General features: G+C 40.6%; 1 protein-coding gene across 2 annotated transcripts in view; it reads right to left on the bottom strand.

Moving 5' to 3' along the window:
- The window catches only part of NIPAL2 (NIPA like domain containing 2), a 46,189-nt gene extending 34,372 nt beyond the window's left edge, over positions 1-11,817 (bottom strand). For both annotated transcript variants that reach the window (XR_010090691.1, XM_063450301.1), the window contains exons 1-2: positions 11,576-11,817; positions 5,282-5,350 (exon numbers count right to left, since the gene is read on the bottom strand). Coding sequence is in view for 1 of the 2 variants with exons in the window: in XM_063450301.1 (XP_063306371.1) it covers positions 5,282-5,350; positions 11,576-11,662 (156 nt within the window). In the remaining variant the exon portion in view is untranslated. The remainder of the gene's footprint in view (positions 1-5,281; positions 5,351-11,575) is intronic.
- Between the last annotated feature and the right edge of the window lie 648 nt (positions 11,818-12,465).

Below are 12,465 nucleotides of genomic sequence, written 5' to 3'. Positions count from 1 at the left end.
CCCACACGGTCCTACTATCCACTCACAAATGAAAAGACTGACTATTTACAAAAATTCTAGAAACAAATATGTATCTGCTAGGGATGAATACAATTCAGTGTTTAGGGAATACCCCTGTATTTCAGATTTTGTCACGACCATTGATCTCTCACTAGGTCTTACAGTTGTAGCTATTTAGTTGGCCGACAAATCTTACCAGTTCTTTACATGTAGAAGTATAGAGCCACAGGCTACACTGTGCAGGATGAAGAGTAAGGTATATTAAGGTTCAAAAGACAAAACAAATATACAACATTTCGTCCGTGAGGCCTTAATCATGTTCGTTGTATCTTTGTTTTGTCTTTTGCACCATAATTAAATATACCTTACTCTTCACCCTGCGCTGTGCAGCCTGTGGCTCTATATTTCTGGAGTTATATTGGGAGCTAGCGGACACCCCTCACAGAGCTTCGGGGTATCAAGAAACTGGTGTGCAGCACTCTACTATCTGGTTAGCTCTTCATATATAGTATCTGTAAAGATTTCTTGGGTCTCCAGTAGAAGTGTGTGAATACCATGAAATCTTGGTCAAGCCAGATGACATCCCCTTCTCAGTACCAGTGGCGGATCATTGTTCTCTGGCAAATGTCAAACGTCCTGCACGGTGTTGGGCTGTAAGCACAACCCCCACCTGTGGACGTCGGGCCCTCATACCCCCCTCATGGAGTCTGTTTCTGACCGTTTGAGCAGACACATGCACATTTGTGGCCTGCTGGAGGTCATTTTGCGGGGCTCTGGCAGTGCTCCTCCTGTTCCTCCTTGCACAAAGGCAGAGGTAGCGGTCCTGCTGTTGGGTTGTTGCCCTCCTACGGCCTCCTCCACGTCTCCTGATGTACTGGCCTGTCTCCCGGTAGAGCCTCCATGCTCTGGACACTACGCTGACAGACACAGCAAACCTTCTTGCCACAGCTCGCATCGATGTGCCATCCTGGATGAGCTGCACTACCTGAGCCACTTGTGTGGGTTGTAGACTCCGTCTCATGCTACCACTAGAGTGAAAGCACCGCAGCCTTCAAAAGTGACCAAAACATCAGCCAGAAAGCATAGGAACTGAGAAGTGGTCTGTGGTCACCACCTGCAGAACCACTCCTTTATTGGGGGTGTCTTGCTAATTGCCTATAATTTCCACCTGTTGTCTATCCCATTTGCACAACAGTATGTGAAATTGATTGTCACTCAGTGTTGCTTCCTAAGTGGACAGTTTGATTTCACAGAAGTGTGATTGACTTGGAGTTACATTGTGTTGTTTAAGTGTTCCCTTTATTTTTTTGAGCAGTGTGTATATGTATATATATATATATATATATATACACACACACATACATTTCTGCTAGGTGCAACCTGGTTCCTTTGTTACATTTTTCTGTAGGTGTTTTGGGTGAGGAGGGAACATTATTCTCAGTGTCTGCTGCCTGTATAACTTCAATTTAGCGCTATATCCGCATTTCATTTTATGCTATTTTCCTTCATTGGTATCAGCTTGTTTACTTAAAGGACCACTCTAGTGCCAGGAAAGCATACTCGTTTTCCTGGCACTAGAGTGCCCTGAGGGTGCCCCCACCCTCAGGGACCCCCTCCCGCCCGGCTCTGGAAAGGGGAAAAGGGTTAAAACTTGCCTTTTTCCAGCGCTGGGCGGGGAGCTCTCCTCCTCCTCTCCGCCTCCGTTCCTCCCCGTCGGCTGAATGCAAAAGCTGCGCGCGCATTCAGCCGGTCACATAGGAAAGCATTCATAATGCTTTCCTATGGACGCTTGCGTGCTCTCACTGTGATTTTCACAGTGAGAATCACGCAAGCGCCTCTAGCGGCTGTCAGTGAGACAGCCACTAGAGGATTAGGGGGAAGGCTTAACTAATTGATAAACATAGCAGTTTCTCTGAAACTGCTATGTTTATAAAAAAATTAGTTAACCCTAGCTGGACCTGGCACCCAGACCAGTTCATTAAGCTGAAGTGGTCTGGGTGCCTAGAGTGGTCCTTTAAGTGGATATAACTGCTATTGTAGGGAACTTGACTGCGCAGCTGATACTGCTTCTGTTATACAACATTTCAAACTAGCAAGGATCGTTGCAATTCACATAATATTAGAACAAGTTCTCAGGAGACAGTAGTCAGCCTAACCCATTGCAGCGGAAGCAGTCTGATGTGCATAATGTACTTGTGCATACGTAGTTACAATGTTACCTGTGAGATATATAGGTCTATAAGTAAATAATAATGTGAATATATGTGTCCACATGGAAATAAAAGTGTTTAAGAAGATAAATATTCATCAACGTCACAGTGATATAATAATTAATCAATACAGAAAATAAAATCATACTCAGAAAGCAGCACATATATATCCACTATCTATTCCGTAAGGAACATACATAATAACTTAGTAAGCGAGCCTAGAAGCCTAGAAGAGAAGAGAACGTGCAAGTCCCAAATTACGTTTTTTGATCTTGCAACCGGTGGAAACGTTGGCAAAGTTTGTCCCGCTGAGAACATTTAAACTATATCCTACCACTTTGCATTAAACTAGTGTGTGTTTCATGTATTTCTCAAATGTGACAAGTTCACAGTTATGATACTTTATTGTATTACCTTAACTCTGAAGACAATAAAAAAAAAAAAGACAGACAAAAAAGGCAACCAATACACCCGAAAAGTCCTTAACATACTAGCTACAATGGAGAGGGGGTCGGTCGGAGGCCTCCTTCTAGCACTGGATGCGGAGAAGGCCTTCGACCGACTCAATTGGGCATACATGCAAAGAGTACTACAAAAATTTGGTTTCCCCACCGAATTTATCAAAGGCATTATGGCACTATATATGACACCAGCGGCCAAAGTTGCTCATGGTGGGTTCCTCTCTACCTCCTTCCATATTTCCAACGGCAATATCTCCCCTACTCTACATTTTATCCCTCAAACCACTAGCACAAAAAATAAGAAATGATCACTGCATACAAGGCGTCAAAATCTTAGGTAACGAATACAAATTAGCACTATTCGCAGATGATATTTTAATAACACTAGAAAATCCTCAAATGTCAGTTCCACCCCTGATGGAGACCTTGGCGAGATTCGGGGACATATCACACTACCGTCTAAACCAAGACAAAACACAAGCACTACCTATTAAACTCCCCTTGACTACCACGTCCACACTGAAAGAGAAATACCTATTTGATTGGAGGACATCCTCGTTTACTTACCTTGGCGTAAAAATTGCATCTTCTATAGCGGAGGTACTAAAATTAAACTATCTCACACTTCCACAACAATGCAAAAAATAAATACACAAATGGTCACAATCACACATCTCCTGGTTAGGCAAAATAAATGCGTATAAGATGGTGATCTAACCAAAAATACTTTATATATTCAGAATGCTCCCCCTACAAGTCCCACAAACACTCATAAAAACGCTACAAACCATATGCAATGCATTCATTTGGGGAAACAAAAAAACACGCATAGCAAGTACGATACTATACAAACACTCAAAACAGGGCGGAGTGGGGTTACCCAACATAGGCCTATATTATAAAGCATCGGCCTTAGCAACAGGGATACTGCTACACACCACCGAAGGGACCATACAATGGGTGGACATGGAGAGAGCCCAATTCAGCAATAACTCGGCACTAGCACACCTGTGGACACCGAGAAAACTAAGGTCATTCAAATCTGACCTACTACCCACCACAAAATTTACTATCCAATTCTGGATGGCATTTTTGGAAGCCGTGGGGGATAGGAATACATTCCATACAGGGGCTCCACTGACGGCCTTAAAGGCTATTTCACCAGACATGCACTTGCAGAAGTGGTCGCTGGCGGGAATAACACACATACGCCAACTGCTCCAACCTCACTGAATGATGCCATTCCCCGAAATACAACAAAAATGGGAGATTCCCAATTACGCTATTTTCACATACTTACAACTTAAGGGACTCATCACCACACATGTATATAACCAACAAAAAAGTCCTACCCAAACATCCCCACCGACGAAGGCAATACTGGAAATGTGTTGGAAACACCCCACAAAACCGAAAACCATTTCCCTATGCTACAAAGCTTGGGAGAACACTACACCCAACACGTCACCGCATTGCAAAACATTGTGGGAAATAGACTGTGCCATCCAAATTACAGACGTAGAATGGATACATGTATTAAAGACCTATCTAAATGGACAAAATGCTATATACATATAGAAGCACACAGAAAACTAATATACATAACCCCACACAAGCTTCACAAAATATACCCAAACTCAACCCCACTATGCTGGAGATGCTCTGCAGCAGAAGGTACACTTATGCATGTCTGGTGGACGTGCCCCAAAACCCAGCCTTTATGGACAGAAGTACACAAAACATTTCGCGCCCTCAAAATCCCAGATTCCCAAAATACACCTGAAACATACTTACTCATGAGGTTCCCTCAGACATTCGAAAACTCACACAAACAACTATGTTCCATCACCATCCTGGCAGCTCGTAGTCTATTGGCTCTCCACTGGAAATCCACAACATGCCCAAACAAAACCCAATTATGGGACAAAATACACTAATTCTACATCTATGAGCGAATGGCCGTACCCGATACCAAAACGGCACAGATGTTTCACACAACATGGTCCCCATGGGTAGAACTGTATAACCGGCAGACAACGAGATAGAGCCACAATAGTGAGAATATTTATTAGCCCCTAATAATTATAAGTAACTATACGTATGAGCTACAGAGGAGCATAAAGACAAATACAGCTATCCGCCACCTGGTACGCACAAACAGGTCAAATGTTAGTCTGGCTATATGAGCAATAACTGTATAGGCGGCTATGTATAACGATCCATGTTACCTAACTGTACATGTTCCCAACCACACCTCAACTTTGATGTTTTACTTGTTTTTGTACTACTTCAAATTGTATCACTGGTTCAAACTGTATCACTGATGATGAAAACTCAATAAAAAATATATTGAAAAAAAACAAAAAACAAAACAAAAGGCAACTAATTAACTCTGTGTTCTTTCTGGAAAATCAAAGCTGGTCTGTGCTTGCCACATGAGCTTTCTGATGGCCACACTGATATGCACTCTCTGCATTTAGAAGTTAAATATTCTAAATAAGTAAACATAATTATATAGAGAGGAGCGGACTCTACAAGTCTTGCCCACATTGCAGGGTAGTCTGATGCCTGCATTTCCTGATCACACAATCACATTCATTGTTTTATTACCTGCAGATTAAGAGAAATGCTGATCAGGAAACTTCCCGCGATTGACAAAATAATGCCGAAGACTTGATTCTGAAAAAAAAAAAATGAACAAAGTTATAGGGACAACCGATACAACTAACCGGAGAAATGGGCATTTCTAGGAAATTATATTAGTTGTGTTTTCCTTTTAAATGTAAAACAATTCAGAAACAACAAATTCTTGTTTGGGTTTTAATGAAAATTATAAATATATGTTCTACGTAAAATCCCAATAGTCGCTGAATAAAACATTAAAACGGACGCACCTTGTGGGAATTAATTTGGCTTTTTAATGCCCTATGGAGATAATGTGGAAAATAGATCCAAACAAAAACAATATATTTGCTGAATTCGTGAAGACATAACTAAAACAAAGACAGACGTGCTTAGAATGCAGTATGATTTTGCTATAAGCCAGAAAAATAAACCATAAAGTAAAACCTCCAGTTTAACTCAACATTCATTGTGCTTGTAGCATTCTCTAAGCCAGGGGTGCCCAAAAAGTAGATCCCCAGATGTCGTAGAACTACAACTCCCATGATGCTTTGCATGACTTTAGAATGCCTTCTGAATGACAAAGCATCATGGAAGCTGTAGTTCTAAAACATAAGGGGGGGGGGGGGTGGTTCTACCATTTTGACATGCATGCTCTAAGCAGATGTCTGAGAACACATGAACACTCCTAGAGCTTAATGGGTAATAGTGTCGCCCAGGACACAGGTGCTGTTGAAGAAAGCTTGTTTTAGAATTAGCTCTGATGAGTAAGTGCCTTATCAGTGTTCACTTGGGCCAGCTAAAGTCACAGTTTTACTTAAAGCCATAGTCATGCACTAGAGGTGTGCCCAGTACACACTAATAAAGACTAAGAACATATATACAAAAAGAACCTAAAACATATTAAATACCAGCCTCTGGTGGTAAGGATAAGTATTCAATATCCAGGTAAACAAAAACTCACAACGAGTTCTGTAAAACAACATATTTTCTTAGTCTTTATTGGTTTTGAGTGTTTGGTGAAGCAAACTGCAGGAAGATGCTGTTGTCACATTTATCTGGTGTGTTGTGATACGCACCGTTTGTACGTATTGCACACCTCAATGAAGGGGTGGTTTTGTTGGACAGAAACGTCCACCATGCTCAGCTGGTGCCTGTCTGAGGTTGGTGGCAGTTCAAATACACCGCAGCAGATACACTTGCAGAATCATGCAACATCTTGCCCACAAACTTGGGTGGAATACAACGCCAAACAAGCTCAGTCAGCTATTAGCTGAACGTGAATGGAGTTTATATTCCACAAACATTCAAGTACAAAGTTTAATTAAACCATAAAATCAAGTTCTTTTGTGTGTTTCACAGAGCTTCTTAATAATGAAATGTTTACTACTTCTACTTGGTAATCAGATACACTTTCTTCCACCTGATGTATTAAATTTGTAATTGTAATTGACCTACCTCTTATACTGTGTAGCGTGGCTGAGCTGGGCAGAATCCCCCTGATATATGTGCTAAGCTGTCAATCAGCCCAGCCTTATCACTAGAAAGCCGGTTCATAGCCACACTGGGGAGCAGTAATATGATGTCCATCATGTCCCTGACCTCTTCACACAGCCACCAGCACAAACCAGAGACTGAGGCTGTTAATATTGAAAGGGGCTGCAACTCAGCCCCACTACACACATTAAGGGGGAGGAGGAGAGAGCACAAAGCAAAGTGGGCATGCTGGCTGCGGAATTATTTTAACTCCCCCCAGCAGAACTGCCAGTGGTCCAGAAAAGCATTCATAAATCTGTGCGATGTACACAAAGACCCTGAATTCCCAACCAGCCCCAGGACTTGGGACAAATAATAATACATTACATATTATAGTCCAGGTGCTTTTTGGTGGCCCACTTGGTACTCTAGCCCAGTTGGCCCCCTGACACCCCTGGTGCAGGCATTTCTTCAGTCTTTGTGTGAGATCCTCATCTTATCTCACACAGGATGCTGACGGCAGGGCACAATATCTCACTGCTTCACATCTCTCAGAAGGACCAACTGCACTGCAAATCCTAACAAACACTTTGCTGAACATGAGAAAGGGTCAAATATTTTAGGAAGGGTGAACGAAGGCTGTATGATTGATAGGCAGGGACTGGAGTCTGCTTGTTGGCTAATGTTTTTTTTTTTTTTTTTTTATATAAACAGGGGCCGGGGTTTAGTAGAGAGGGGTGCTGAGATTTAGAAGAAGGGGGACTGGGATTTAGTATAGAGGGGGCTAGGGTTTAGAAGAGGGGGATGCTGTTTTTTTTTGTTTTTTTTTTAATAAATCTGCGTTTCTATGAAAATTTTAGTTTTGGTTTTTTTTTACGGCCCACATAAACGTAAACCTTGTTTATTTGGCCCGTGCTAGCCTTTGATTATTACTATATTGAAGGGCCTTAGAGCTAGCTCACAAAATTTTCAGGTATGTTAAGCTTGTTACTGTATTCCTTCCAGGCTTCTTAGCAGTACATACATTTTCCAAACTGTGGTATTAGAGCACGCAGCAAACAGAATTACCAGCAGAAGGTATACTATTTATACAGTAGGAGACATAGAAAAGACAAACACTGCAGGGTGGAGACTGCAATAAGAACGTCAAAAACCCGAAGTCAATATATCGCATTGTATAATACACATAGACTGTGAATAAAGACTTTCTACCACCCTGTAAGTGTAATGCAAGATTCAGGCATATGGTAAGGAATTTGGAGTTTCACGTAAACTTTTACACACATTATATTTGTTACATTTAGTATGAGAAGAAGGCATTTCTTTAGCTTGAGGTCTAGAAGCGGTGTTCTTTAAAGCATACCTATAGTGTTAAGAATACAAACATGTATTTCTAACACTATAGTCCTAAAGTGGCTGTTTAGATCCCCAGTCCTGCTATGAGTGGAATGAAAAGGTGATTTTACAAACCTTTTGCCTCTCGCCATCTTTCTTTTAGGTAAACACTGATGTTAATTTGCCAATAAGTTTCAACGAAACTAAATCTGTTTGCATCCCAGCTAGAAAGGTCACACTCCCACCAAGAAAGACAAAGCTCACTATGTTTATCTTTGTAGGATTTAGGCCCCAGTTACAAGGTGCTATGGAATGGAAGGAGGTTATCGTGACAATCTTCATTCAGTTAATAACTTGCTATGACATCAATGGGAATGTACAGACCTTATTTTAATCCCCAGGGCTTTGCAACAGGCTTGAATGGACACTTCAAACATCATATTCCCTACAGTTTATTGCAGTGGTTATGGTGCTAACAGGCTAGCCTGAGAGGTTATAATGAAGTTTCACTTCTTCATTTTATGTGTAAGATTTTGTACAATGAAAAGATGGAAACAGATGGTTGCACTGGGATTTCGCTGGGGCAAATGTGTTCCCACTCCTAGACTTACACTTAAACCAATGGATCTAGCTCTAGCTAGTCAGGATAAAGCAGAATTCTATAAAATTACATCAGTTTGTAAAATCTAAAAAGGTACGTCTGCACAGCAACAAAGGTGTTCCACATCATTCCTTACAAAAGGCTACTATTAAAACTGAAAGATATCTGACAATTGGCTTAACGATACAGTACCAGAACATTGTTGTTGTTAATATAAATGTTGAGGTTCCCTCTTCTTTAAAGTGCTCGTTAAAATATTTGCATACTGTCAAGATTGCATTACTTAGGTTTTGGCAGGTTCAAGAATTGCTTTCAGTTCCCGCTGCAACTTCGCTACGAGGAATGCTGGTAAATTGAATGGGAGAAGCACAACGTGTCAATGTAAACACAATGAAAAGGATTTGGCAAGTGCTATAGCTAAAAGATTTAGCACTAGTGTGGGAACCGTGCCAAGTCAGTCCTGAGCCATAGGTGTGAGTAGTAGGATATTGTCATGCATAGACAAGGGATATTAAATCTCAGGATGAAAAATGTACAATGTGGGATCTACTTGAGTATCCCACTAGACTTATTGTCCACAGATATTTTCATACAAGTGCACGGATGTTATAGGCAGTTGGGTTTGCATGAAAGGAATAAACTCAGAAGTTAGAAATAAATGCATTTACTACTTTCCTCTGATCCAACAGCGAGATCCCCCTACCTGAAGCTCTTAGCTTCTCTTCCATCTCCCACCGGGCTATTTATGCACGGATTTACTTGGGCCAGCTGGGCGCTTTCTGTAGATTAATAATTTGGAAAAAAATTTGAACAGGAACGAATATTTGAGAAGCTTATTTAATTGAGGTCTACGCGTGGGAACTTGGGAGGTATACAGGGAAACAAAGTTCTCCTGAAGCTCTCTCTGGTAGTCTTAGTGCTGTGCTGTCTGGGAAGAGTTCCCTGGTGTCCCCAGATGTGGGACACCAGGGAACTAAAGTGGGACCACAGGACAGTATGGATCCCCGCTGGAGGTATGGTTGTTATAGTACTTTCTATGAAAATGTTTCTCTAAATAGGCCCATTATAATCATTGGCACCAGGCCCAACGTGCTCCTAATCCAACCCTGCCCAAGCAAGCACTGTCAAAGGGTGACATATAAACACATTTACCCTGACTTCATTCAAGAGAGATGCGATATGACACTACATCATTGTGCCTGGGATAAATGGAACTCCAAAAAGAGTGATCTGTCTTCAACGGAAAGATTTTTCCAGATCATTTCCTTAACTTTTAGAGGAATAACGCAACATGGTGGAACAGGACCTAGCGCAATACATTTATTAAGGGTATTGTAAAAAGTAAAAAAAATAAATCTAAATCTATAGGTTTTGAACATTTTCCTGCAGTTGCTCAAAAGCGTCTGAAAGTCCAAAATGTTATATGGACAACGGAGTCCTTTTAAGGCGGACAGGAAGGAAACTCTATATCTGAATAAGAAATAAAAAGACACTGGTCAATGGCATGCATGCACATCTCTGCATAACAATGGGACCTCTTGTGCCCCAGGATAATATGGTAATGAATCCAGCTCTGACCACACGCAATAAATAACCTGACAAAAGGTCCTTTCTACTATTTAACCCCATGGTATCAAGACAGTAGGCTGACTGGATTGTTTTTTGTGGGTTTTTTTTTATCTCCCCAGGGACAGACATCTTGCTGAGTCTTCATTTCTTTTAATTTATTTGACCCACTAAATGTCCCTCGGTTACTTTTACTGCAACCAAATAAGAACATAGGGCGACTAGAGACTCCCTTAAATCACAGTCACATTTTCTGCACCCAGTTCTTTTATCGTGGGGTATTTCACCTCCAATAAGAACAGTGTGATCTGTTTGGAGGGAAAATACACTTTGAATGTCTGTTTGGGTTATTCACTAGTAAACTTCGCATTTTACACCACAATAGCCAAATTGGGAACAATTCTCCAAGTCAACGATCTTTGAATTTTGAATATTTTTGGTCCAAAACTTGAAATTCAATTTGAATTCCCACTTTAGCTTAACCCCCCCCCCCCCCCCCATAGGATTTTTTTTATTATTTTTTTTTCATATTTATGTATTGTACATAAATCTCTTCCATATCATATTCAGTCCTTAAATATATAAAGTATGAGAAAATTATTGAGGAAAGAAACAAAATTGTAATGCTCTAAATACACACACAGCTGTGTTCGTATACAAACTGGACACACAGGCCGACAACATTTATGAAAAGTTTGGCGAATTTGATGAAGTCAAGAAACCGCAAATTATAGGCCAAAGTAGCAGAACTGGACAAATAAGAGATTAAGATAATTCTTCCACCGTGCCTATTTGAATTTTTTTTAAAATAAAACCTAGATAATCTGCCCATATAATAATAATAATAATATTTTTTTTTTTTTTTTTTAAAAGCACACACGCACTTTTCAATACACCATGATTTGCGTCAAATCAACACATTAGAATATGAGTTTAGGCTAACTTTTTTCCCCATTCTGCTAGTTTGGCCTGAAATTTCAGATTCTTTAATCTGTTTTCTGCAATTCGCAGCGCCATCAGTGGACACAAAATCTGGATGATATATTTAGTATTTTACTTTTCTGATTAGTAATTAATTTATTGATAACATTTTTTTTTTACATTTTTATATAGATAGATATATCCCTTCTTCCATGTTCTAAGCAGTCACATATGTTTTTTTTAATGTTCCTTCCAAACCCTAAGTGTATTTGTAACACATCAGAACACAAACTTCCTTTCCATAGAATGTTCAGTATCACATCCAATAATTCTTCCTCTGCAGTACCCCCCGCATTTAAAAGGTTAATTCGTGCGTCACTAACCTGCTGTGTGGTTTTGTACAGTTCAGACACACCTGTGCTGTTCTCACCCATCTGATCAAGAGTGTCATTTTCTTGTAGGAAATCCATGGGCCACTGCAGCCCACCTTCCCTTAGTCACAGAGGGTTTGAGTGATGGCTTTTCATAGGATTCTGGCATGGGTTCCCATCCCTTTGGGCGAGTTAGAGGGAAGCCAGCTGGCCTGCAGTGTTTGTGTGGCAGAGAAACTCCCTGTTAGCAATCACTTCCTATACTAGGAGGGTGTGTGATGGAGCTAATCTATTCGTGACACACCCTCTGCCTGAACAGCAGGACTCCAGCTACTGGCTCACTATGTCCCCTCTGTGCAATGTGCTCAGAGCAACAGGCTTCACAATTGAATTTAGAAAGCACTAAAGCAGATCAGTTTATTGTCAGCTGAACAGGACAGCCAGAAAATCCAGACTAGCACACATTTATACTGACAGGGTAGTGAGTGGGAATAAAGGAGCACAAAATACATTCTAAAAATTAAAATATATATATATATATATACATTATAATGAGTGATGATCATGTACAATGAATGGGGATAGTCCTGAGAGCAAATAGTTACCTAATATGATGAAAATCTTAGGTAAGGTTCTCTTAGTTTGAGAAGTGAACAGAAAATGAACCATATTTTTGTATGTCTGACTCCAGTAACCAAGCAGTGGGTAATATTTTTTATACTTGCTGGTATTTCCTACAGGCTGTGCTTAGACACAGTAATGGGAAACCTGGAATTGTTCAGAGTTCACAAGGGCATCGCAATGGTTGTGCCAAAAATGGATTAACTTGGGGGAAAATAGCGGAGTTTGAGAATTACCGGTACTTCCAGTTCAGTTATTTTGACCCAAATGTGGTTGTTGGT

Source organism: Pelobates fuscus, chromosome 4 (genome assembly GCF_036172605.1).
Source record: "Pelobates fuscus isolate aPelFus1 chromosome 4, aPelFus1.pri, whole genome shotgun sequence".
NCBI lineage: Eukaryota > Metazoa > Chordata > Amphibia > Anura > Pelobatidae > Pelobates > Pelobates fuscus.
The sequence above is the reverse complement of the archived record's forward strand: the minus strand, read 5'-3'. Positions and strand labels throughout refer to the sequence as shown.